The sequence below is a fragment of the Rattus norvegicus genome, chromosome 15, assembly GCF_021556685.1.
Source record: "Rattus norvegicus strain SHRSP/BbbUtx chromosome 15, alternate assembly SHRSP_T2T, whole genome shotgun sequence".
In the NCBI taxonomy this organism is placed as follows: Eukaryota; Metazoa; Chordata; class Mammalia; order Rodentia; family Muridae; genus Rattus; species Rattus norvegicus.
The window spans coordinates 84,305,176-84,333,113 of record NC_141548.1 but is presented as its reverse complement, the minus strand read 5'-3'; the positions used below and the strand labels follow the sequence as shown (position 1 = coordinate 84,333,113).

Genomic DNA, 27,938 nt, shown 5'->3' with positions numbered 1-27,938 from the left:
TTGCCTGAAGATTTTCACTCTTTCCTGAAAAGAAAATTAAAGAAAAGGAAAGAGGGGGAGGGAAGGTGGGTGGTAATACATAGAGTCAGTCCACACATAAAAGTAGCAAGGTAGCTATTTAAGTCAACTTAACATCAGGTTCCCAGGTCAAGTTTGCACAGCTTCTCAGGAAGAACAAGCAGAGGCACAATGAGACTCCACTGAGTCATGCCATCCCTGATGGTGACACCCAGTGCACAGGAGAGTGATGGATAAGGGTGACAGTGTCCCACAAGCACACATTAACCCACCTAGAAAACAGCAGTAGAAAGGACCCAGGCCTGCTTTTCCTGCTGGACCCAACATGACAGGCAAGAGAAATGAACACACCCAACAGTATCCAGCAGCGGGGTTTCCTCTGATGAGGAGTGTACTTTCTCAAGTTCAAAGCCCCGCTTTGCACAATTCTACCCTGAAGAGTTAACACTATTGGGCTTAGATGGTTTGAAACTGGCCTCAAATCCACTATGGAGCTTACGCAGGCCCTGGCTGAACTCAAGTTCCTCCTGCCTCAACTTCCAAAGTATTGGGATTATAAGGATAAAATCCCATCCCAGTCAAGAGCACAAATGTAATTCTTATTTGGACACCCCGAGAATTTTTCCATGGAGCCCACATGTTCAAGCAAATAAGTCCAGCTACAGATTCTGAAGCACCACTGCTCTCCAAAGGGAGATGACAATTGAAATGAAAAAAGGGGGTGGGGTGGGGGGAGACGAAGTCCACAGGCAGGGTCGGTCACATGATCCTTGTAGAAAAGCCTGGTGCTCACTGCCTTGCTTCTTCAGCTACATATGTAGCCCTCCACTGGGGATGGTTTTATCCTGTAGGGGTTGGTGGCCATGTCAGAAGACTTGTCTCGTGATCACAAATGATAAAAAAGTGCTTTATTCTCCAGTGAGTCTCAGGGGCTGAAATACCACTAAAGAATAGTCAGTGCCCAGGGAAGAGTTCTCGATAGAGAATTATCTGCCCCTGATGTCAGTGGTGCTGAGACTGAGAAGACTTCCAGCTTACAACTTGATTTATACACAAATACACTGTCAGGTGTCCAAGATGGCTGAAAGACTCAGGGTTAACAACTCCCTCGCTGTTACTACACATATTGTGTTTCATGTACGCTAACATATCCGCTGGTAAACATTATTCTGCTTCAACAGCTCTTTTCACCAGCACGATATCTTGCCTGTTCCTTGGGGTTTTACTTTGTTATTGAACATTTTTCTATCCCACATTGTTGGTGTTGAGTTTCGGTATGTTGAACATACCCACACTTAGCACCACAGAGTTTTTTGGAAGATATGGACTAATTCCTGGGTTAGTTATTTGTTTCTTTTCTATTTTAGACAGTTTTGTAGTTAATAAAAGGCAGAGAAAAAAATAAGAAAAATCTGATTGTTTATTAAATAAGACGTGGTCAACTAAGGGCCATTGCCCTCAAGCCTCGTGATCTGAGTTTGATCCCAGAGACCTACATGGTAGGAAAGAAACAACTAGAACAGGTTGTCCTTTGAAGTCCACACTCAAACCATGGAATGCACAAGCCTAACACACACACACACACACACACACACACACACACATTGATTAATTAATTAATTAAAGGTAAACACATTTAAAACTTAGTCAGGTGAGACCAGCCTTATCACTAGAACACACAAGAAAACTTATTCTCTGACCTTCTAGAGAAAACAGGTGCATGAACGTTTCAATTGCTTCTCTTGCCATTTTTCATAGCTCAGAACATACTCCATGAACTGTTCACAGGCCTGTCTGCAAAGGAAAGTCCATTGCTTTGGGTTTAAAATCTAAATACAAGTAATACGTAGCTCCCACAAGCTGAAACAGTATGGCTTAAAAGACTTAAGGAGGAGTCATGGAAGAAATGACAAGAGACACTGTCTTAGTTTTCATATAGAAGTCCTGTCAGTAGCTGAAATACTTCTGCATTTATCCCTACACAGAACCCACCTCAACCTGAATGAGCCAAAAGAAGCCAATGCTCGGGGCAATCCTATACACCCAAACAAACTTTCTCCAAGGAAAGCATTCTTGGGCTTGCTGATAGCCAGAGGGAGAAAGGCCTGGTCCATTCAGAATTCTCTGAACCTCAAATAAGAGAAGCCCAACAAAGATTCCTGCTGGGTACAGCACAGGAGTGAAGTAAGCTGAGCTGGTGTGTTTATGGTTGAACACTGACTTACACAAGAGGCATCTGTTGTACCTCAAAATAAACTATCTTCACCTGACTTGGCTTGAAAACATCTCTAGGCTTCGCTACTCAGAAAAGCATTGTGCTGAAAGCTGGCAAAATCCGAGTGAAGAGCTTTGGAGGCAGACACCTGACAGTGACCTCTCTGTACGTCTGTCTGTGTGCCTGTCTGTGTGTCTGTCTCTAAGAGTTTCTCTCTCTCTCTCTCTCTCTCTCTCTCTCTCTCTCTCTCTCTCTCTCTCTCACACACACACACACACACACACACACACACACACACACACACTGGCAAAATCTGACTAAGAAGGCTTTTTGATTGTATCAACATCAGTTCCTGGTCTGGATGTTATATCTGAGGTGTCTCATTGAGGAACCCCATGTGTATAAGTTTCCTAGGACTACCACAACAAAATATGAACACCTCATGGCTTAAAGCAATAGAAATGTCCTTATTCTTTGTCTTGCTGTTCTGAGGCAACAGTCCAGGATCAGTCAGGAGACTCGGCTTCTTCTGAAGTCTCTGTGAATCTTCCAAGTCTCACTAGATGTTGGGAGTTCATTAGTAATCTTTGGTATTCCTCAGACTGAGATACTCCACCTCAATCTTGTCTTCATATCGTATTCTACCTCTGTGTATGTCTTCTCACAATCATTGTTTAGGGGCACCTCTCAGATTAGGGGCCCACCCTACCCTGGGATGATCTCTTCTGAACCAATCACACCTGTAAAAATCACTTACCTAAAATACAGGTACATTCTGGAGCACCGAGGCTTAGAACTTCTGTGTGTCTTTGGGGCAGGGGGAATGCCCCTTCAACCTATAGGCCTACTCTACCGAAGAAGACTAAATTCTAGAAACTACTAAATTCTACGATGAAAGCTTGCTTCATTACTTGCTTAACAAACTTTTTTAGCTCCCGTATGCACCAATCACTGGGTTGGGTGCTGTGAACATAAATCTCAGTACTACGAAAGGTCTGGCCTGGGTTATTCTTGTCCAAATGTTGAATGCCCAGGCCTCTTCCCTACTCCTTAAGGAACGTTCAGTCTCCAGAGTCTGGTGTCACCGTGTTGGGTGTTAATCTAGTGTAGTGCTCTGCAGCACATTGGTTTTAGGGTACCTTCTTGTTCATCTGCTGATTGACTTGTGTGGTTCCCCTTCCCTGACATGAAAGTCAGAGTCCCTACCCTTTTGTCCTCTCTTTCAACACTCCATGCTAGAAAAATACTCAGCCCAACAGGCCCTGCTGTCAAAAGAAAGAACACCCATGCTTGAAGATTTGCTACTCAAGCTCTTGGCCTTTCAGCCCTCATGCCAGCCCTTTTCAGGTGGGCACTGGGGCTCTACTTCACTTGCTTTGTGACAACTACTGTGGCAAGTATCAGCAGTCAGAAGAGGGACGATTGAGCTAAAGCAACTGGGCTTAGACCATTCTGTTGCTATTGTCACTCTTACACACCCATAGCCCAGCGAAAGCACCTTACTGCGCTGTGCTTAGGAAAGCATTCTATTTAATACAGAGGAAATGCATTTCAGTTTTGCTTCCAAAGATAAAATCCAAACCGGAGAGAATTTTTTGATGCTTGAAATAGAAATACTTGGAGAGGGTTTGGGGCTTAAAAATAAAATGCATTTGTGCTTGCATCTAATCATACAATCTTAAAACTGAATAAACCCAACAGTAGCCAAGAGCAACAAACACCACAATTCAAGCATTCCACATTCTTGGGGTGTGTTTTGAGATCAAAGGCTAATTTCATTTGAAATGCCGGTCATTGATCCAAGAAATGAAAGTTCAAAATAAAAAAAAAATTAAACTATCTAAGAATAACTCAGGCCACTGGAAAAGATACTGTAACTCAATATAATTCATACATTTATTATTGTAGAGGTTGCTTTAAGTCATTTTCATATAAAGCGTATTTATTTTACTAAGCTGATTGTTTCCTTCTGGAAAGACTTCAGGGACACATTCCTCTAATGTTATTCTTTGAATAAATGCAAGAATATAAAATTTATATGTGTGTGTGACAGAAAGTAGGACTCTGTGTGTGTGTGTGTGTGTGTGAGAGAGAAAGAGAGAGAGAGAGAGAGAGACAGAGACAGAGACAGAGACAGAGAGAGAGAGAGAGAGAGAGAGAGACAGAGAGAGACAGAGAGAGACAGAGAGAGAGAGAGAGATGGGATTTTTACCTAACCAAATTTAAGACAGTTCAAATTTCAGGTCAGCTCCCTATTCATGACAGACCTAGAATAGAGGCAACTTGACCACAGGGAAAGCGTCAATGCTGGAACGAGTAGCCCTGAGAATTTTGTATGCATTTCTAATTTTCAAAGAAATCTCAACACTTCATTCCTTTGCTCCCAGACAGATATTTTCCAATAACAAATACTTGCCCAAAGTTAGCCCTGTCAAGGTTTTAATGAACTTTTGATACCTCCTATAAACCAAGGAACTGTGGTATAGCTCTCTGTGGTCACCCAGGCCATTAGCCACAGCTGTAAATTCATGAAAGGTCAAAAAAAAAATTAAATAGATTATTATAAGAGCATTGAATAACCCGAAGATAATTAGTTTGGTTTTACATTCCAGTTATTACACACAGTACTTTCTGAGCTGTTTTTAACAGACTTCTGCTAGCAGATTTCTTTTTATTGCTTTTAATTTAATTATATGGTAGGGGATATGTGTACAAGAGTACAAGGGCCCTCGGAGTCTAGATGAGGGTGCCAGAACCTTGGAGCTGATTGATTGATAAAGCTAATTAAATCTTCTGGAAAATTCTTCATAATTTTATTTCACCATAAGTTCTTCCAAAGGTATCGACTCACGTTATCATTACTGACCACAGTGTCTTAAACATCTAAATAAGCACATGATGAAGGTGTGTAGCATTACTTAATACTTAAAAACTTCTATTTAAAGTTGGGCCAAGGGTTAGAATGCTTGCCTAGAAAGTGAAAGGCCCTTGGTTCTATTCCTAGCACCACAAAACATTAACAGTAGTAGAAGTAAAGGTAGGAGGCACCTGAGAGTCCCCAGCGGTTCTTTAGAAACTGTGGCCCTGACACAGAAGGAAAACACTGTCCATCAAGAGGAAACATGACACACCAAGACGGCTAGCGGGCCCTGATTATCCTGCAGATACACTTATGATCTGCATGCTAAGCAAGCATAATACATGAGCCCAAAACAGCAGAAACGCAACAGCCAGGGCACACCTGATACTCTGGAGAGCTGCTCTGGTCAGCAGAAAACATGGCATGCAGGGTAGAGCTGCAGAAAGAACGGAAACAACTCGCAAGCAGCTTGTGGAAGAAAGACGGGTGGAAAAGGATGCCCCGACTATGAAGCATCGATGTCAGCACAAAGTCAAACAAGTTAAAACAAAGGTGTCTGGACAGCCGGAAGTGTTAAAGGGCACCTAACAAGACAGTGGTCACTCCTTTTAAAGGGACAGTAATTATAGATGAGAATATTCAAAGTCCTCTCTGCTAGATAACACATTATACTGCATGACAAAGTGAGAGTGACATAACATTGTACCCAAAAATGTGTACGATTGTCATTTGTTGATTAAAGAACTGAAAATGGAAATGAAGGAGCTAGTTTTGAAGGTAAGTAGTACTTACCAAACCTGCTATCGGGGTCGACAGTCTATTGATCTTCCTAACGACTCCGGGTTTGAGCTTATTAATCAAACTGAAAGCAAAGAAACACATAACACAGGCAATTACAAAAATGTCAGCGTGGTCTGAGCGCTCCTCAAAACTTCTGAGTAGCACAGCCCTGATCCCAAACGTGTCGTTCTGAGCTGGAGGCCAATCAGAACACAAACAACTAAAAAGAAAAAAAGAACAAAGAACGTCTCTGCACAAAAGGGTGGTGGGGTCCTTTGGATCACACTTCTCTATCCAAGGCCCACGACTTTAGAAATAAGTTCCCATGTATTAAACAGAGGCGCAATCCGGTTCTGTTTCAACAAGCAGTTTAAAAAAAAAAAAAAAAAAAAAAGCAAAACAAAAAACCTTCATCCCAACCCAACTCCCCTCACTTGGCCCTAAGAATACTTTTTCCCTATTCATGATTCCCAATGGGATTTTTTTGTTTTCTCATCTGGGTCCTTGTTTTGAAAGATGGCTTCCAACCCACACTGTTTCACATGCAAAGGGTGCTGAAGAACTCAACCAAATAATTGACTATTTCTTACTGGTAACTCACTCATGCCCATAACTGATTGCTGTGGTACCAGAGTGGAATGACTGGGTGGGAGTTAAATGTTCCAGAACTCCTTCAAATTACCCTGAAATCTAATACTGAGCGCATTTCAGTTAATAGGACACACACTGCAAAGATATCTGTGTCTCCGTACATAAGCATTAGAAATGTCTCTATACACCAAAGCATTAGAAAAGGAACTCGTCTTTGACCAGCACTCTGATGACACGATTCTGCTTCCAGATCTCGATCAGGATGCATTCATTCTTTTTATTCACTAATGCGATGCCAGACTGTGTAATAATTTAATAGGTCAATGCTTTCCCATTAATGTGAGCTTGCGTAATTAATCATTAGCTGCTGTCACAGAAGAGTACTCTTGAAACAGTGAAAACAAAAATTCTATTTAACAATTCATCCCCCAAACGAGCAATTCTTTGCTCTGTGATGAGGCCCAACAGCAAAGCAAAGAAGGAAAAGGAAATAAGATCATCCACTTCCCTGGTATCTACTTTGCAAAGGGCACTTATTGTGGAAGGGTGGGGGTGGGGGTGTCCTATGGAATGTCACTCCTCCCACATTCCAGAGATTTCTATATACATTCTAGTATGCTTAGAATTAAAAAAAAAAAAAAAAAAAAAAAGACAAAAAGTCTCAACTTAATAGCCTTCAGAATGTTGTTCAACGGGATTCGAAATTACAAAACCCTGGCTTATGAAGGTTTAGCCTAACAAACAAAAGTTGCTGTTCTCTTTTCAAAGCCCGTTCACACAAAGATCTTTAGACAACGCAGTTACAGATACAGAGCCATCCCCTTGGCTTTGGGGATGGGTATCTAGGAATGGAACCCATAGACCTCAAGTGTGCTAGGCAAGCACTTTACTCTGGAGCCCTGGTCCCAGGCCCTCGGCCTTAAGTTATCCCTTGAGCTGGACTCTGGGAGTCATAATTTCTGAAGCGTGCACTACGGTGAGTCATCTAAGAAACCCCCTCTCTTCTCTGACCACACTACTTTCCTTCATTCAACAACTGAGGATCTAGACAATGTTTAATCAGATTAATAACGAATGGCAACTGTACATTAATTAATCCCTCTAGTTTTGACTGACTGCTTCTATGACCCTGGTAATTTCTGCATTTCTATGACTGTTGGCAACACATGGGAGAGCTAATACATGACACGTTGCTTGACGACAACACAATTCTGACAGAGTAGTTCAATCTCTCATGGTTAGTTATTCACCACTACCTTGACGGTGGTAATTTTTTTAGTGTAGTGTTTTCCTTAGCATATAATCCTTCAGTGACATAAGTCTGAAGCTAACACGAACTGGAGTCACATAGCATCTCAGGAAAGGCTTGAACACCGCTGTCCTTTCCTAAGGAAGGGTCATAAACTCCTGTCTCACCCACTGAGTCACTGGTGACTCGGACCTGGTCTCTGCTTACACGTTGACCCGACTTATCACTTTTGACATATAGTGTCAGTAATTTCAAGAGCATTTTCTATTCGGTCTCGGAAATGAATAATCAAACAGATTACTGTCAACGAACAAAGGGATAGAGTAAGTAAACAGCATAGACAGATACCTTGTGGTAAATTAACCAAGCCTTTCCCCATCGCCAGGTCTGGCCCGAGAGATGACTTAAAGAGGACACAATGGATTAGCTTCCCCTTCCCACTCCTCAACCTTCTTGTACGTGTGCAAACACGGAAATAACCACAAGGAAAAAAAAACAGCACTCTGGAGAGCACACACTCGCTCTCTGAGTCACTAGAGGAAAAGGCTATTTTACCTCATCCATCACAAGGTTCACGGTTATAAACACAAGGCCAAGGAGGAAGTGAGCATACAATTTTGACAAATACCCAGCATGCAAATCACTTGGTGAGCTGTGAATTATGGTTCTCAAGGAAGAACTTTGAGGATATCTCTTGCAAGGATAAAAAAAAAGTTTTATGAGATCTAAAAAATAATTACATGAGTTTAAGCACCCTTGATGGAATACAGGCAGGGTCTCAAGTATCATGTATGGAAACACACTTCTACAAACAGAAATGCTTTGCACAGTAAGTGTTCTTGAATTTCACATGTGGACTTTCTTAAGGGACACCGACTTCAGGTCACTGGCTCTGAAGCAAGAATCAGATTACAGGATAAACTTCCAGATGCTCCCAGGGCTTGTGTCCTTGGCCTGCAATCCTCTGTTCCATCCCTCCAGCCCTGAGTAGAATTATATCCTGATCCCTCTCAAGCCTTCTATGGAGGAACAAACATAACGACTGTTTGCTTAGCACATCAGAGGCTTGTGCTTTTGGTAGGATTAAAAGTAGGACACAAAATAACTTGGGGTCCTCTCACAGTTTCCTCAGTAACTTTCTCCTTGACTTCTCCACTGCCATAATCTGAATGTTTGTGACTCTCCCAAAACTCCCATGTTCGAATAGAGGGCGGGGCCCATTGGGAAGTGGCAAATTATGACTCTGCACCTCCTGAATGTGATTAGTGACTTCAGTCAATAGACCTTGCCCTTCTATTGTGGGAAGTTGTGGTGACGAAGTGGCACTGACAAGATGTGAACTTATAAAGGAAGTAGGCCCTTACTAGACACCCAACCTGTAGCCGCCTTGATCTTGGACTTCCTAGGCCCCAGCACTGAGAGAAATAACTTCCTGCTATACACAAGCTACTCATGTTGTTACTGTAGCCCAAATGGACTGTCTCCAGATGTCTTCATTTTCTTTTTCATCCCTTGCCCACAAAGACGTCGTCTAGTCCCCTCCAAAAGGATAGTTAGAACTCTGCTAGAACACTGGCTCCATTCACAGACCTTTCGCTCTGTGGATATATCCTGACTTCCCTACTCAGGTGTGACACTCAGAAAGCCATCTGTAAACCTGAACGTGGCTCAAACACGAAGGTTTTAAGAACTTAAGCTAACACTCTATTGTTGGCTCATCTGGGGGGGAGGGGAATAGCGCTAACTGCCAAACTTCATTTTCCCCCTTTTCAGCCACAGTACAAAATTCTGGGATGTCCTTTTTACTTTCCATCTCCAAAGATTTTCTAAATAAGTGGAAAGACATTCATGGAAGAATGTATTGATACACTGAAGGACCTGGTGACATATGGGTTATCTTGTTAGTCATCCACTCAAGCAAATTTGTAATGATAGTTGTTACAGTTTGTACTAATGTTGTTCTAACAACAAAGATATAAATGGGTATCTCTCATATTACCAATTTTTTTTTATGATTAGGTCTATTGTTTTTAATTGTTATGATTATTTTGAGACAAGGTTCCATGTAGCTCAGACTGGCCTCAAACTTGCTATACATACCCAAGGGTGACTTTACTCTTCTGATTCCCTGATTTGTCAGCCCTGCCTGGATTAGGCAGGGCAGGGGACTGAACTCAGAAACTCCAGCATAAGAGAGGAGCACTGAGCTCCATCCCCACCCCACATTTGTTTTTTAAAAAGGCACAGTAGGGGTTGGGGATTTAGCTCAGTGGTAGAGCGCTTGCTAGGCAAGGCTCTGGGTTCGGTACCCAGCTCCGGGGCGGGGGGGGGGGGGGGGGGGGGGGGGGCGTAACAGTAAAGGTGTCACATCTTCCTAACTGAAGATACTAATATCTTTCTGTTGTTTGATCGGCTGATTATCACTGATACAGTCTTATTTTATTTGCTTACTTTTATTTTAAACAAGAATTCTGCTCATTAGACATTTAAATGTTTACTAAAGACAGCCCTGGGCAGGGCTTAGCCAAGAGCAAGCAGATAAGTATGAGTGATTAGAGCAAAGCCCTGAAATCCATCTGATTTTTTTTTTTTAGTTTCTGTAAAATTTTCAAAACCTGTGTCTTCTTTAAAAAAGTAAATTGGGAAAAAAAGAAAATAGCTTTGCTTCAATGAAATGCCAGAATTTTTTTTTTAAACCAACAGTACCGATTTCTGTATGTTCTCTGTCCCAGGTACATCAAACTGTATCGTTCTCTCCTGAATTGTCCAAGCTAATCTGGAGAGAAAACTGTCAGACACAGTCATCTGGCTTAGTTATTCTCAGGAGGGGTCAAGATCATAAGCCGATAGCTTCTTCTACATTCTACATACTTTAAAATAAAAGCACATCAAGCAGACAGTTACCATAGTCTCATGGGCAAGTTAACCAGCATTTATCATCTGAAATTTAAAAGCATACAAGCATTTGGTATAAAACGTTATGACTGCGTTAGCATTTTCGATCATAAGTGATTTTTAAAAATGCTATGCTTAACTTTTAACGAAGATAAAAACTTAACAATAAATGCTGAAGTGGGTAACCATTTGGAAGAACAGAAAGTCAAAACCAATACAGGTGCATAGTTATTTCCCCACGACGGCCGTCTACTGAACCTCATCAGTATGCTTGAAACACGTTAGAGCGCAGGAAAACAGCTAAATAATGTAACTTGTGTGTACATGTTTTCAGGGCTCACCATTTGGTGCTGGATAACCAATATGGGGAACGGGGTGCTGTCAGCAGTCCTTAATTACCCATAGTCCCTTGTCTATGGTCCAGGCCCTGTGAGTTCTCCCTTTTTCCATGTTAGCACATCTATTACGTCATCCTTGTTTTTTTTTGGTTCTTTTTTTTTTTTTTTTCCGGAGCTGGGGACCGAACCCAGGGCCTTGCGCTTCCTAGGTAAGCGCTCTACCACTGAGCTAAATCCCCAGCCCCTATGTCATCCTTGTTTACAGCTGTCCCGTTTAGGCAGGAATGTTGGTGGGCCGTCAGGGGTGTGGCTTTCCTGACATTTCTAGGAGACGCAATCTCACAGCCTGCTTTCTGCTCCTCTGCTCAGTTATGTTTATCTATTTAAGAACAGCTAAGAATATATACAACAACAATTAAAGAAAAAGAGGCCATGAATGAGAGAGATCAAGGAGTAATTGGGAGGGGGCGGAAGGGGAAAGGAAAAGGAAGAAGAAATGATGTAACGTTTATTTTAAGTGCATGAGTTTTTTAAGTGCCTGGGAACCTGACAGCAGGTTCTTCTGACTCTGGGCAATGTCATGAGTTACAGGCTAACGGATTGAAGACTTGGAACTTTCCTACACCATACCGGAACAAACAGCACTAGACACAGACCCCACAGAGAACGCGTACATCACACGCCTTTTACTCCTACCTAAGTGGAAAAAAAAAATCTGTGTGAGAGGCAACTCATAGACTAAGCTTCATTAAAATTCAACTATTAGTTCTCCAAAAGATGCTGACAGGGGACTGAGAAGACAGAATGAGAGGAAAATACGTTCAAGAGGCATACCTGATGGCCTGTTACCTAAAATTAATAAAGAATTCTCAAGACTCACTAAGTTTAAACAAAACAAACCACTGAGTGAAAGTAGAAATGAAGACCTTAACAGTTCCACCAAGTAAGATGCACAGGTAAGAAAGTAACTATGAGAAAACAAAAACAAAATCCACATGACATCATCAGGGAAATGAAAACTGGAAAAAGAATGACCACTGCTGCCTACTAACCTCTAAGAAAGGCCAAAATCGAAACTCTGACAACAGCAAACGTTGGCAAGCACATGAAGCAACAGGAACGCCCATTCACTGCTGGTGGAGAAGGAGGCAGGGTGACACTCTGGAAGGCAGTGTGCCAGAACCTTGTGGAACTAAACATATTGTGACCGTATGAGCAGCCATAACACTCCTCAGTGTTTACCAAATCAGTTGACAATGTATGGCCGCACAAGCAATTGCCCATGGATGTTTGTTTACAGAAGTCTTTTGTTATTGTTCTGAGCCCAGATTTCTCTGTATATCTCTGGATGCCCTGAAACTCTCTCTGTAGACCAGGCTGGCCTTGAAGAGAAATCTTAGTGATAATTACAATTTAAAACCATCACAATGTCCTCTCATTGGGATGAAAAAACTAGCCCACTCATAAAAATGGGATATCATTCAGTCCAAAGCCAAAATGAGCTACGAGGCAATGTAAAGATAAGGAAGCAAATTAAATTCATATTATTAACTGAAAGAAGCCAGTCTGAAAGGGGTCTATATTGTACTATTAGATGACTCGGCGGTTAAGAGCACTGACTGCTCTCCCAGAAGTCCAGAGTCCAACTCCTAGCAACCACATGGTGGCTCACAACTATCTGTAATGGGACTTGATGCATAAAATAAATCTTTAAAAAAAAAATAAAAGCGGGGTATTTAGCTCAGTGGTAGAGCGCTTGCCTAGCAAGCGCAAGGCCCTGGGTTCGGTCCCCAGCTCCGAAAAAAAGAAAAAAAAAAAAAAAAAAAAAAAAAAAAGGGTCAACATTGTATTATTATATAACACAATATAATAATATATTATTACAAAATATACATAAATATATATTATGTACATAGTACATATACATACATAATGTTATAGATACATAATATATGTTATATAATACATTGAAGAAATACTATTATATTATTAATAATAATATAGAAATATGCACTATATAACGCTCAGGAAAAAGTGAAACTATGAAAAAATCTGTGGTATGGGGAGAGAAGGCTGATGAGAACTATTGTGCCTGATACTGTAATGCTGTGATACCGTATGTAATACTACACTATACTGTGATACTGTATTATGCATGTGATTAGTTGCTCCCCAACTTCTGCCGCTACAAAAATGGGTCGATGCATATTTGTTTACGCCTCTTTTACCTTCTTCAATTTCTGAAAATGAAAGCATTAGTGTTGAACACTAATATATATCAGGAGGGGAACTTGGCAACATCAACAGTTCACACCCCCGCCAGCGTCCCTGGACCTAGCCTCTTGGTCCCCTCACACTTCCAACGGCAATGACACTTCCCACCTCTGAATGTCAGGTGTCTATTGTGTAACCTTCCCCAGTGCCTCAAGAATTTAGGAGATTAAAAAATATTAACCAGTCTGGGGATGTGGCTCACTGGTAATGTGCTTGTCTAGCGTGCATGAAGCCCTGGGTTCCATCCTCAGCGTTGTCTGGGCTGTGGTGTGCGGTGGTGGATGTCTGCAATCCCAGCATTCCACAGGAGAAGGCAGGAGCATCAGACGCTAAAAAGCCAGCTCCGTGGCAAGTTCAAGGTGGTCAGATTTGAAAAGAAGACTAAGAACGACTTTGATCAATTTTACGTTTCAGGTATTTGTTCTTAATGTTTTCCACGATGAGGAGGCTTTAAAATGTTTCTCTTCCTCTACCTGTAGTCAAAAGCCCAAAGGAAGGGTTACCGGAAACATTCTCTGCGTGATAAATGTATTCGCGGTGTTAATAAAATAGCACATAGTTATTGGTTAGGTGTTACACAATTGTTTCTCTGAGACTTGTTTAAGCTGGCATCCAAGTGCTCCTTTCCAGATGTAAGGCTTGATGCCACAGTACACACTCGTCTTGCTCTTAGGGGTGGGTGTGTTAGGGCTTAGATGCAGGGCCTTGTGCACTCGAGTGTAAGCACGTGCTTCACCGCTGAGCTGTGCCCCTGAGACCCATCATTTTAAAAGTGTTCTACATTATTTACTACCTTCAACGACAGCAGCAAAAGGGTCACATGGAGTTCCAGTTCTTACTAACGGAGGCAGAGGTGTCGGGATGTATAAATAACCGTTTTCTCATTGGTCGAGAATTTGGTCATACTCTTGGCTCATCTGTTTATTGAAAATTTCAAACTATATAGTTTATCCCAGAGTTATAGCCATGGATCTTCGACACTCTTTGTTTTTATTTTTCTTTCCTTTCAAAGATTAGAATTTTAAACTACCTGAAAGTATTTTTTAATTTAAATGCCTTCTCTTAGCTTTTTTAAAAATCGTTTTCCCATATACTGCATCCTTATATATATAGTAAGGTTTTTAAGTGACTCAGGGCCAATTATTTGTCCAAATACCACAAACTGATGGCTTCATCGCTTCTCCATTTCCCCCTGCAATTTTAACATATAATCTTTTCTAAGGTTATTCTTTTATATAGATTTTTATTTATTTTACTTGATTACACTGTTGCTTTCTTTAGATACACCAGAAGAGGGCATCAAATCCCATTATAAATGGTTGTGAGCCACCATGTGGTTGCTGGGAATTGAACTCAGGACCTCTGGAAGAGCAGCCAGTGCTCTTAACCGCTGAGCTGTCTCTCCAGCCCTTATACTTGAAATTATATTGCTGAACTTGTATTTTATAAGTATTGTACTATATTGGTTTTGTTATATGTCCTAATATTAGAACATGTAATTTCAATACCTTTTATTAATAGAATTTTTTCCTGTTCTTGCCTGTTTATTATTCTGTGAGTATGTACTAAAATAATTACAAGTATTGGGAAAGTCTGGTTAGATTTTGTAAGAGAATTCTAATTTGCATAGGAAAGCATTTCCTGCTAGATCTACCCTTTGGGCTTACTGGTCTGTCAATGGGCAATATCGTTCAGTAATTGCAATCCTGGGAGCTTTGGTTTGACCAATGGATTGATTAATTGCTCAATGGATTCTTAACATAATGATATTGTCGGGAAGTGATGATGAGTAGGAGATGTGGTCTAACCTATGCCAACGTATCTGGTCCCCTGCCCCTTCTACACCACCATGAAGTAAGCAGCTCTCCTTTTACTGCTATGAAACTGTCGCTTAGCACAGTCTAGCAAGTCAGCCTTGGATGGAAACCTCTGAGGCAGTGAGCCAAAAGATGGAATCATTTCTTCCCAGGCTTTTCCTTGGGGACTTGTCACAACCATGAGAAGCAGAATCTACAAAGTGATTGAAGAATGTTGGCCTCTAGAGAAAGTGGCTCATCACAGGAGGTGGGATTGACCTGAGGAGTCATATGGGAGCCATTTTCCTCCATCATAAATCAAGACCAGAAACAGCTGCAAAAGAAAATCCACCACCAACAACAAGAAGAACAAAAATGTCTTTGCCATCCCTCCAAAGCCTGTGGCCCTCCTCAGACCCAGTGCATAAATGCCTCAGGGATTCCCCAGTCCCTGGCCTCTATGTAGACGTCCTAGACTCTAGCATCGTCTTCTATAAACACCAGTGACAAGCGACACAGTTCCCTATGTTGTCCACTGCATTGAACGTCACTCTCTACTGCCAAGAGCAGTATCTGTACAACTAACTTATTCTAGGGAAGGAACCTTTCTAGACTGGACCTTGTAGGCAGTCAGACAGTCCCAGAGGAAATATCAGTACAACCAGGCCCTCTCAAAGCAACAGGTGGACATTCTGCTCCAGTTTTCTAAGCAACAAGCCAAGGGGGCTGGGGTGAGAGGAATGACCTGGTAACACTGTGAGAAGCTTCTCGGTGAAGTGACCCTCGTGTTCACTCAGAAGTTATGTGCATGGCGAACAGTGACAGAGCAGAAACTTGGGACCATTCCAATGAGGGGAACTACAGCCTGACTGACTAACCAGGGGCACACCCAGTGAGACTATCTTCAAACAAACCTTACTTCACAGAGGAATAAAGAATGTTTTCCTCAGACACTTCCAAGACTGCCACCGCAAGATGAGTAACTGGGAGATTGCTAACTGATAGCAGTACCGAGGTGCTGTGTGTTAGGAACACAGAATTATGCCAGAGCAAATGAGGGCTGCCGATATTTATGTAGTGACAACCTTTTCTACATATTTTAATATGTGTAGTTATTTAGCAGTCCTTAGGAATATGAACCAGCACTAAAGAAACGAGAAACTGTATGGACACCACGGCTAAGACTCAAAAAGCCAAAATCACCTAAAAAATCTAACCAGCTGTTTCTCTAATTTAGGAAAAACTTTTTTTAATGGGAGGGAGGGAGGTTGGTTTTGTGCCCATTTCTCTTTTAATAAAGCCAAGAGAATGCTTATCTAAAATAAACAGTATAAGAACAGGCAAGGAGCTGGCTCGGTTGAAAAGCCGCCCGCTGCATGCAAGCGTGCAGACCTGAGATCAGACCCTTTAGGGGCCATGCGCAAAGCCAGGTGCAGGCGCCTCATAACCCCCACGTTTGGGAGGTAGAGACACCGGATCCGCGGAACTCACTGTGCAACCAGTCTCACTGAATCAGTCAACTCCACATTCAAACAAACTGGATAGTAATCAAGAGAGTTCCCGATGCTGATGGCACACACTTTCAGCTTTCAAGTCACTAAGTACCAAAGTCAAATATGCTAGAACAAAAAGGATTGACATGAACCCGCTCGTTCCCATGGCCTATCACCCAGCCAATGAAAACACAGGGCTCATTACTCAGACGTATATCTGGTCTCAAACAGGGGCGCAGGGGTTGTTTCTAACTTGGAGTCTGAAATGACAGTCTACTATCAGTTGCGTGAAAAGCTGTTTAAAAAAAAAAAAAAATCTCCTCCAACTCCTGACTTGGAAATCTCAGAATGCCAGTTGAGAAGAAAAAAATGACACTAAAAGATAAAAGCTGCTGAAAATAAATAAAATAGTAAGAAACTCACTAATGGTGAAAATTGAGGATGCTAAAAATAGCAATTAGATACATATATACATACATTTATATAAATAAATGCTTTATTGACAGCATATATTTATAATGTATATGCACGAAATTAAATGTTTGCTGTCTCTATTAAAGTAGAAATTACATTTATTTTAATTGGCATTAGTTTGGATCAATTATTGAGGAAATTATTGTTATTATTTCTATTCTAATTTGCTCTAGTCTGAGTCAGAACAGTGTTTCTAGTCAACTCTGGATATTTTTACTTCTAATGATATACATCTTACCCACGCTCATCTTAGCATGGGTATCGTAATTTTTGGAAATCATTTCGAATCACTCAGAGCCAGAGCTGGTCAAAAGCTGCGGTGAGATCCAGAAGACATGTTACAGTGAACAGACTTGTAACCAGTCAAAGCTCAGAGACAACGAGACAGCAGCAGAGTCTCATTCCTACATGAAACTTCTCCACCATAGCCCCTCCTTCCAAAACTCGGGGAGTACCCAAGACAAGAGGGAAGAAAGATCCGAAGAGCCGGAAGTGGAAGCACCACAGAGTAGCTTCCCGTGTGAACGCACAACCACTGTGACAGCACACACCTGCGCAAGGTGAAGGCAGACAAAGTCCCAGCATGGAGTGGGGAAATGGTCATGAAGTCCCACCCCTAGCTGAGGAAGTCTTGGCAATTGATGCTCCTAGGAAAGGGGAAGTCAGTCTTCTTCAGGCATGCGGCTCCTGAGAGGTTACCCTTGCTATAAAGTAATCCTATACACATGCACGTGCAGGGAGAACTGGATGGACAAATGGAGGAAAAAACAAAACAACAACAAAATCCATGAACTTAGGAGAGAAGAGTGGGGGCAGGAGAAGAGGAGTCAGAGATGAGAGAATGGGGGAAGGGCTTGGCCCAAACACATGCGCATGTAAAAAGGCAAAAAAAAGAGCAAGAGGTGCCACCATCAATCATGTTTAGGTCATCAGTAATCAATAAGGTGGCTCCCTAAATGATTCTGAGCAATGGCTAGTCCTTAGAAATATGTGACCTACAACAGGGCTTCTTTAAATAGAGCATCTGTTTAGGCTGCCTTCTCTCTCAGACACCTAAGCAATGCTCCACGTTTCTGCACAATGCCATCTAGTTCTTCCGAAAGACTTCGGCTTAGCATGCACAGTGGGTGCTTTCCTGTCAACCCTTACGGGAGCCAGTCTCAGAGCCAAGGCTGTTTTGGGTCACATGCTTATAGGTATTTTCTCTCCTCCATCCTTTGACCACATAAGAAAACACTTAAATCACACCATTTTTAAAACAAGAGAATTTCTTCTCTGCCAACCCCTTGAGCAGACCAATTAAGTGAGTTTAAATATTACTCCACAAGAATCCGTGAGCACACAGCAGAGTGAGGAGGAGAAACATCCTCTCAACTTCAACTGTGGCCCTGAGGGTGCTTCCTGGGTGAAACCGCAGAAAGTTGGCATTTCTGTAAAGCGCAACTGGTGTGATTCCAGTAATGCCATATGCAATGAATTAAGAAATTAATAACATTCTCAGGTTGGGGATTTAGCCCAGTGGTAGAGTGCTTGCCTAGCAAGCCTAAGGCCCTGGGTTCGGTCCTCAGCTCCGGAAAAAAAACAAAAAAACAAAAAAAAAGAAATTAATAACATTCTCAAACGAAGGAGTTTGGACAACTAGCATCACACTGGTTTCCATGGCCATCTTCCTAACAGCTTGTACCTGTACCAAGTTCCAGAGCTTATACAAAACCTAAACCATCTTTAAGCCCAGCAGCTCCATGAACCAGGCGCATCGAAGGCCTCGATGAGGAAAGTCAGGCTCAAGCATTAAAAATCACTTGTAAATGTAAATAAAAGTCGAGTCACGTGTGCAAATGTCCAAAACGGAAAAGTCGTCTAACGCCTTCACTTGGAATCTTTACTGCAAACAGCACCCTTCCAAGGGAGAAGACTCACAATCATGTCAGCAGCCCGTAGGCCAGCCTGATGGTAGTACTGGTTACAAGGACCCTGCCCCCAAAAGAAAGAAAACATCTGGGTTCCAGAAGTCCACTCCCAGAGTTTACATGCAGACAGATTCCGTAAATATCTGCATGATAAGAGTCTAGATTGGAATTATCAAGTGCTTTCAAAAAATGTGGGTGGGTACTCGAGTCCATTCTTACAGTTTATTTGCTCACTTCTGCAGCTCAGACTTTTTCAAATTTTTGGGATTCAAATTTTCCCCTCCCAGGCTTGCTCTTACCCACAAAGGTCACCTATCTGGTTAACCGGACTCTGCAGCCACTGGAGACCCAAGTACTGCACAATGCCAACAGTGTGAACCCTAGACCATCAATCAGGGCACCAGCCTGCTTAGCGTCTGGAATACACAGTCTGGAATGCTGCTCACAACGGTATCCATTAACTGAGTAGTCAGTGACTCAAATTGACTCAGGCAATGCAAACCTCTACTTAATCCTCAAAGAAGAATTCGCTACTCTGACCATCCCGTATTACGGATGAGAAGGGTCTTTTATAATGAGGCAACTATATACCAAGTAAGTTATAATCAAATATAATGAGCTTCTTCTTCAACGATCTACCCACAAAACAATAACAGACTCTTGCTTAATTTACTAATTAAAAATAATATATATTACTGACACTATCTTTAGATATGTAAACCGATAGTCCCTTCCTTACTGGCTCATACCATAGAGGTGTCAGCTTGCAGGGATCAACTCTCTCTCTGGACCGAGGACACCAACCCGTGACTCTAGGGAGCATGCCTGAAATACTTACTCACACAACAGAACACCATTTTCCAGAGAGGCTCGAAAATCCCTTGTTTCAAAATTCTTCTCAGTTACAGCCTGAAAGACAGATTTGGGTTTTAATTAACTAGAGCTCAGAAAAAGGCAAATTTTTAATTTTATTAGCTAATAGGCATTTAACCTTCAACCTGAATGATTTGCACGTAGCACCAAAAGCCATTCTTCGTGGGAAATTGTGTGCTGGTCTGTGTTACAACTTTCTGCTATGAACAAACACACAGAAACAGCAAATGTTTCCTGAAGTATAACCATTTCATTGGATGGTGAACAAAAGTTACAGAGGCTATGAATTTAAAAAAAAAAAAAAAAAAAAGCAAGAGTATACAGGACGGCTTGGAGGGAGAAGGGGGAATGTAATTATATCATAATCTCCAAAAAGAAAGACTTTTAAAAGACTAAACCAAATGTCCAGTGTATTAAAAAGAAAGAAACTATAGATGATCCACTAAGAGTAAATATACACAATTATAGTATAAACTTGAAATAGCATTTACAATATGTACATCACTGATTTCAATTCTATCTTTAATTTCCTCATTTCATTACAAAGCTAAATACCAGCTACCTGCCCCCCACCCCCACCCCAGGCAAGTGTCCAGCAGCTGGCAGCCTGAATCCTTGTCCTACCTGCCATTCTAGGGAAAAATACATTTTGAATTTAAAGGTCATGAATCTTGCATCCCAGGTCAGCTAAGGGGATCGGGCACAAGATGGAGGAACCTTCACCATACTCCTCCACCTAACACTGTCACTGCTGCCTTCTTAATTCTGAGCTGTTAGGTGACAAAATCACAGCCACCTTTCTACTCAAAGTTAGCAGAGCAGAGCACGGTAGTGTGGGTCTTTACTCCAGGGGCTTGGGGGGCGGGGAGATTGACTCCATTTCTTATAAGTTGGTTTTATAAGAGTCTGGCCAGGCTGTGATATCCTCAAACCCAGGAGAGGGTCCTCCCCATCTAGAGCAATCACCTGTAGTAGAACCAGGCAGCTGCACGGAAGCTTGGTGTATCTGTTTCTGCTGGGAACACTGGGCTAAAGATTAACAATAAAAAACAAATAGCTCTTCCCTCAGCCACATAAGTAAGGACATAAAAAGCACAGCATTCTGCTTAGACAGAACAATGTACTCTTTTGAGAATTATTTTGAGTGGCCCACCCAAGGATTAGCTCAGATAACCTGTGCAACCCATTCCAGAATCCTGCACTCTTTGCCATCAGAAACAAACTCAAAGTGAGGGTGGACACACATAAGGAAAACACAACAGCTCATTCCTCAGGAATCTCCGATCCATAGTCAAAAAGCAAGGCCCAGAAAGGCCTACCACAGTCAGAATCGCCATCTCTAGTGAGAGCAAATCTCTCAGCAGAAGCACCAGCATAGGGCGGCCATGACACTCTCAAGCCAATCTAGATGGGAAGTGGTGACCTTGAAGAAAGAAAGGCTGTGAGCTGCCAATACACGGAGAGCAATGGAGAGCGACAGTCACCACAGTGCAGGCCAGGCCAGAGAGCAGTGCCCCAAGAGAGGAGGGAAGGGACTCAACTCACACATAGCTAAACTCAACCCTACTTCCACTACCTAAGAGCTATGTGACCTTAGACATGTGAAACCACCTCCCACCCAGCTCTGCTCATCTACAACAAGAAAACCAATGGACCACTCACGTGAAAAGGCTGATGTTTTACAGTATGGAGTGACAGTAGCCAAAGAGTGCACACCTCGTCCGTGACATGATTCGATCCTGCATTTACCACTTGTCGGTACTCCAATAACTTAAGACCTAGGACTGAATTATGCCTAGAATGCTATTTGATAAAGTTGAGATACTGGAATAGAGCTACTCAGAAACTCCACCTACCCAGAAGAGCTTATTTTAAAAGATTATCAAAATGGAGCTAGAGAATTAGCTCAGTGGTTAAGGTTCACTAGTTGCTCTTCCTGAGGAATCGGGTTCGAATCCTACTACCCACTCGAAACCATTCTTCTAGCCTCTTCAGGCACTGCATGCACATAATTTCTTTTTAATGAACATAAATATTACAGAAAGGTAGAATTCTAATATGATTTCAGGCCCTTTTCCTGTGTCAAAATACTAATACTAATGTACTCATTCTTCTCTAAATTCGAGCAGTGATAAAACCCTACTTATATTACACTTACAAAATTTACCCTTGGCCATATGACCATGATGAAATTTTTCCATTTATTTGTATGCATGTGTTCATGAGTGTGTGTGTGTGTGTGTGTGTGTGTGTGTGTGCACGCCCACACTCAGGCCAGAAGAAGTGTCAGCTCTCCTACAGTTAGACTCTCAGGTAGTTATGAGCTGACTGACATGAATGCTGGGACTATAATTCAGGTCCCCTCAGAGGGTATCAAGAGCTCTCAACTGTTTAGCCATGTCATGAGCCCCTAAGTCAAAGATTTTTAATAGTAATCTGTATGTTGAGGACATGGAAATCTGGCAGGTTCGGTAACTAAAGAAGGCCAGCATCCCAAAGGCCAGTTGGTTTTCTGTATCAGAAGTATTAAATCTGGGGCCAGGCAGATAGCTCAGTGGGTAGAGGTGGTTGTAGCCAAGCCTGAGAACTGGAGTTTGATGCCTAGAACCGACATGGCAGAACGAGACAAGCCACTCCCACGAGCTGCCCTCTAGGCTTTAAGTGCAGGCCGTGCATAATATGCATGAAGAACATCACACACACACACACACACACACACACACACACAAACACACACACACACACACACACACACACACACACACACACACAATCTAAAACGTCTGAAGTCTGTACAGCCTCAGACCCGAGTAGGCAGACCTACTAGGAATTTACACTAAGACCACACAAGGACAAAATTAGTTGTACGATATCATAAAATAAATGACAGTTGCAGACATCTTAAATTGCCCAGCAATAGGAGATTGGTTAGAACATGGCAGATACAGATAGTTACATCAGGAAATGTACTCATGATTTCAACTCGTAATAAAGGTAGGTTTATCTCTTACAGACAACCCTTAAAATGGTTTTCTACAATTCTATAAGGAAGCATCACACAGATAGGGCAGAAGTAGACCAATGACAATTATTCACCAGTGGTGAAATAAGAGCTATTTTACGTTGTGTCGCTTTGTATTCCTTAACAGTCCCAGGCGGCTGTGTAATGGACAGATTGATTTTGAAGGAGTAATCGGCAAAAGAAGTCAGACTGCATCCGGCATGGGCAAACTCCTGTGTTTCCTACAGGGCACAGAGGAAGGCAGAGGAGGCACCCGGTCTTACACTGGGCAGTTTCTCTGCAGTTATCTTTGCAGTTCACACAGCATTAAAGTCAGTCCTCCTTCTCCTCCTCCCACTCCTCCTCCCCCTCCTCACTTCTCCTCCCCCTCCTCCCCCACTCCTCCTTCCCATTTCACCACTAAGAAATGTGAAGCATACAAGCTGAACTTTCCAGAAAAGCATCCCACACAGCAGACTCCAAAACTCAACAGCAGCTCCCAGGCAACCAGTAAGAGAGTGACAGGTGCATCAGATGGCGAGGTGGTGGGAAGATATAAACAAATGAGTAATTCACTATGTTCCAGATACTTAGGGTTTAGAAATCTAAGTCAATATACTGTTATGCCTGCAAAATTAATTCCTAAGTGTCAAAAAGTAGAAAGAGCAACTCAGACTTTTTCTTTAAAGTTCATTGTTTTTAATCGTCTGACTTCAACAAGATGCCCTCATTGCCTTAGCACAAATTGAATGTGTGTATGCATGCATAAGCGTGTTCCTGTGTGTATGTGCACATGGGAGAGAATGGAAATAAAACATCCGTACTGGAAGATTTTATACAATGAGAATTCTTTTTGGATACTTTAACCTTCTCTAAATATCTTATGACTATATAGAGAAACCCTGTCTTGAAAGACCAAAAAGAAAAAGAAAAAGAGAAAAAAAGGGAAACAAAGCTTGCATACTGTATGTCTGTTATATACTGATTAGTACTGTCTGTCTGTTACGTACCAGTTAGTACTGTCTGTCTGTTATGTACTGGTTAGTACTGTCTGTCTGTTACATACTGGTTAGTACTGTCTGTCTGTTACATACTGGTTAGTACTGTCTGTCTGTTACATACTGGTTAGTACTGTCTGTCTGTTATGTACCAGTTAGTACTGTCTGTCTGTTATGTACCAGTTAGTACTGTCTGTCTGTTATGTACTGGTTAGCCCATCTCAGTAAGTCAAAGAAAACCAATTTAGGCAGCAACTTGTGCAACCGTATAAAAGTAAAGCCAGCTCTAACCCTGCCTGAAGAACTAAAGCGAAACCACACGAAACTCTGAGAGTTTAAAACAAAGGAAAGCAGAAATTTACAGTAACGATTTATTTCAATACAAGAGGCCACCTGAGCTGCATTCCTAAAGTCACTTCCCAACATCTCCCATTGCCCAGGTAAGACCAGGTCAGGATTCTGGCTCCCATGAGCCTGCGTTCTAACTCCCACTCCAGCACTACCCAGCCATGACTGTAGATACTGTTCCCAGTTTGGGATCACCTGTGAAATGGAGACTAAAGGCACCCATCTGTCCTGTGGAGTTAGCCTGAGAATTAAATGAGATGACACACCCAAGATCCCAAATGACTATCCCTGCAGTTCCCATTCAGCCAGAGAGCCTTCCTCAGGAGAGAAAAAGCTTTCTCAGAGAAAATGGCTGTCTGATTTGCCAGGCATTAACATAATATTCTTTTACTTAAAGAGAGAAACTGGCTCCAAAGCTACTAAATCAATTCCATGTCTGGAAACATTGTGAAAATGCTAATGATCTATAAAACACCTCATAGCACGGTGAAGGCAGTTTGTTTCTAAAAATTAAATTATACTTTCAAATGAGATCCCATCCCTACATTAGGAAGAAAAATATTGGGAAGAAATCAGAGTTCTGAAAAAAAAACTAGCAGCTTTAGTCGTTTGGGTCTTCAGTGATTATGAACCTTAGTCATTAGTAAGCTATTTAAGGTGTGATACATTTTACGTAATGAGGCCGTGATTCATAGGATTAAGTAAATAGAGACCACAGGCTTTCCACTTAAGTTATCAAAAGTCAAACAAACAGGCGTGATCCCCTTGTGGCTAGCCACACCTTCCCTTCTGCACAAGTTCTCGGTATCCCTGTCTCTGTCTCTCTCTGTCTCTCTCTTCCTCCCTCCCCCCCTCTCTCTTCCTTCCCCCTTTCCCTGTGGACCAGTTAAATAAAATCAACATCACCTTAAATAATTGGAGGCCACATTCATTCAAAGACAGGGTTTAAACTTGGACCTGTCTCACATCACCACACCACACACACTGTCCTGATTGAATGACACAACTCAGACACCTGACTGTCTAAAGGAAGGAGCAATTTGCCCTCTGTCCTTCACAGTACACAGAGGACATCTGAAAAACGTTTAGCCTGTTTGGAGCAAAAGGGCACCCAGCGTATGTAGCCCAGGCTCCTCCTTCTTCTTGCAGGATGGCATGTGTCCCCGTGTGCTGTGTGATCATCCTGTTGGAAGGAAGCCATGAAGTGACAGATCCAAGCTGGGGCTCCTGGGTGAGATGCCTACTGGAAGTCATAATTAAGCTAATAGGGTAAAGGAGGACAGAGCCGGCACCAGGACACTCTGCGAAGCCCTGCGGCTGAACCTGTCTAACAACCTGTAGCCTCCAAAGCCATTAATAGGGAATTTTTAAAGGGCAAATCCTGTGGAAGAGAATATTAGGTAATGGCTGAGGTAGCAACTGTCAAGTTCGCAAGCGTTCAAAAACAGCATTGTTTTGTTCTGAAATGTCTAAATTTACCTTTTGAAACCTTTCTTGTGTGGCTGATGGTCTCAGTCTAATCCTTTCAGTGGATAAGATTTCTCACCAGCTTTGAGCAACAACCGTCCCCAAAGTTCCATAGCTGAGTTCTAATTCTGGCCATATATCCATGAACCTTATAACTTAAATTCAAACACTTTGGAAATTTCATGTCTGTCTGGTTATCAGCCAAACACCCGTTAGTTAAATGCCCATCAGCAAGTTCTTACCTTAAAACCTTTCACATCGTCTTATGAAGCCATTGAAAAGCGTCCACAATCCCGAAGGCTGTCTCTATAATTTTGTGTAAGTCAAGGCTTTACAGAAGTCAGGGCTTGAATGCATTTGTTTAGAAAGGGAAAGAAGAGGGTCATTTGCTGACCAACAGTAGACTACGAGCTTCAGCTTCGATAACAGCTGATTCCAATTTGTCACCTCCCAACTGACTTAGCGGTTACTAGATTTATGGTCCTTAAGATACGTGTCCTCATCCTGCTGATCACTTCAAATTCCAAAGAGCATTTGATGTTGGAGGCCACAGGAACCATATCATGAAACCATTCACAGAAGAAAGGTCATTTTCCGTTTGGAGTGATAACTGAAGGTTTGCATGTAACGAATGACCTCCTAACAAGATGAGCCCTTCCTCAAGAAGCCGCAGGCTATGAGGTACAAAGGGAGCTAACAAGCTTTTCAGTCCACCTCTAGAGCTTGCAATGAGTCCATCCCCACCCCCTCTCCATTTTGGAAGCAACCACTGCATATCCTCATGACTCCACAAAACAACTGACTTTCCTCTGACAATACAAAATTCATGTCGACTACTGTTTAGAATATAGTAATTTTGACAGATATCTTTAACATGCCCAAAATTCACGAATACAAGGATGATGGCTCACAGCACACATTAGACAAAATAACTAACCCAAAGAGAATAAGGGTCCACCCCATACTTCTTTCTTTTGTTCAAAGTAAATTTACTGAAAAGTTTGCTTGTTGTATTAGAAAAGCTAATTTCCCCCAAAAAACAATAGGTCTTACCTTGTAAACTATGCTCACAAAGAGCACCCCTTCCTTCCAAAGAAATAGTAGGAGTCAGAGAAACTTAGATGGGAGGTCCCAAACTCCCTGGACAATGAAAAGAAGCATCCTAATTTCTTCTGACCTTGGTCCCCCGTGCTATAAACTAAGCCCATATGGTGCCAATCCATTCTTGCTCTGTGCTTTGGGGCCCCCATCACCCTTCCTGACTTGATGCCTTCCTTGTGAAATGTCTCCCATAGGCTGGTGTGTTTGAACACATGGTCCTCAGATGATGATGCTGTTTGTGGAAGCTGCAGACCCTTCCAGAAGTATAGCCTCACCAGGAAAAGTGGACCTACTGTGTAACACCTTTGTGTTTGTAGCTCTGCCTGCCTCCTATCAGGATTCTGCTTCCGGGTTGACAAAGGTACAAATCGGCAGCCCCAAGCTCCTGCACTGACAGCGAGAATCCCCTCAGACCATGAGGCGGAATAAACCCCTGCTCCTTTAAGCCGTTCTTTCTTGTCGGACATTTGGCAATAACAACCAGAAAAGTAATCAATATATCTGTTTATATATAAAGAAAAGTGAGTTATAGATTCAAGTTGAGACTTGGGTCAGTAAGCTTTGAACATCAAATCTGATGACCTCCAAGTGCACAGAGGAGCCTACCTCCTATGCCTCACGCACCCCAGTCCCTACCACACGCTTTATATCAGTCAGCTTCTGACTGGCTAAGTAAGATACAGCTGACCTGTGCATGCTCAGTGCACATAGGAAACCCAATTGCTCATCCTAGGACCACATACAGGCAAGAAGATAAACGGTTACATGAAGAGGATCTCCAGGGGAAGAGGTGACTAGGGTTTTGGAGAAAGACACAGCTTTGATTCCTATGCTCGGGTTACTCACAACACCAACTTAGACAGGGGAGAAACAAATCTTGCCAGCTGCTCAGGAATAAAAACCAAGGTCTGTGAAAACATTTCACTCTAGTGTCCCGGCTTGTGTTAGGTCAACTTGACATCTGAGAGAAGCCATCTGAGAGAAGGAGACCTTAACTGAAAAAAATGCCTCTGGAAGATCAGGCTACAGGGAGTCAAGCCTAGGAAGCATTTCATTTAATTAGTGATCACTGGGAGAATCCATCCCACTGTGGGTGGGGACACCCCTGGGATGGTGGTCTTGGGGGTTCTTTAAGAAAGCAGTCTGAGCAAGCCATGGGAGTAAGCCCATAAGCAGCACTCCTTCATGGCCTCTGCATCAGCTCCTGCTTCCAGGTCCTCTCCCCATTCAGTAACTGTTCTCACTTCCCTCAGTGGC

General features: G+C 42.3%; 1 protein-coding gene across 30 annotated transcripts in view; it reads right to left on the bottom strand.

Moving 5' to 3' along the window:
- Nucleotides 1-27,938, bottom strand: part of Lmo7 (LIM domain 7) — a 202,842-nt gene that overhangs the window by 116,317 nt on the left and 58,587 nt on the right. For all 30 annotated transcript variants that reach the window (NM_001001515.2, NM_001415119.1, XM_087586224.1 and 27 more), the window contains 2 exon segments: nt 5,886-5,955; nt 19,732-19,802. In NM_001001515.2, coding sequence (NP_001001515.2) covers nt 5,886-5,955; nt 19,732-19,802 — 141 coding nt within the window.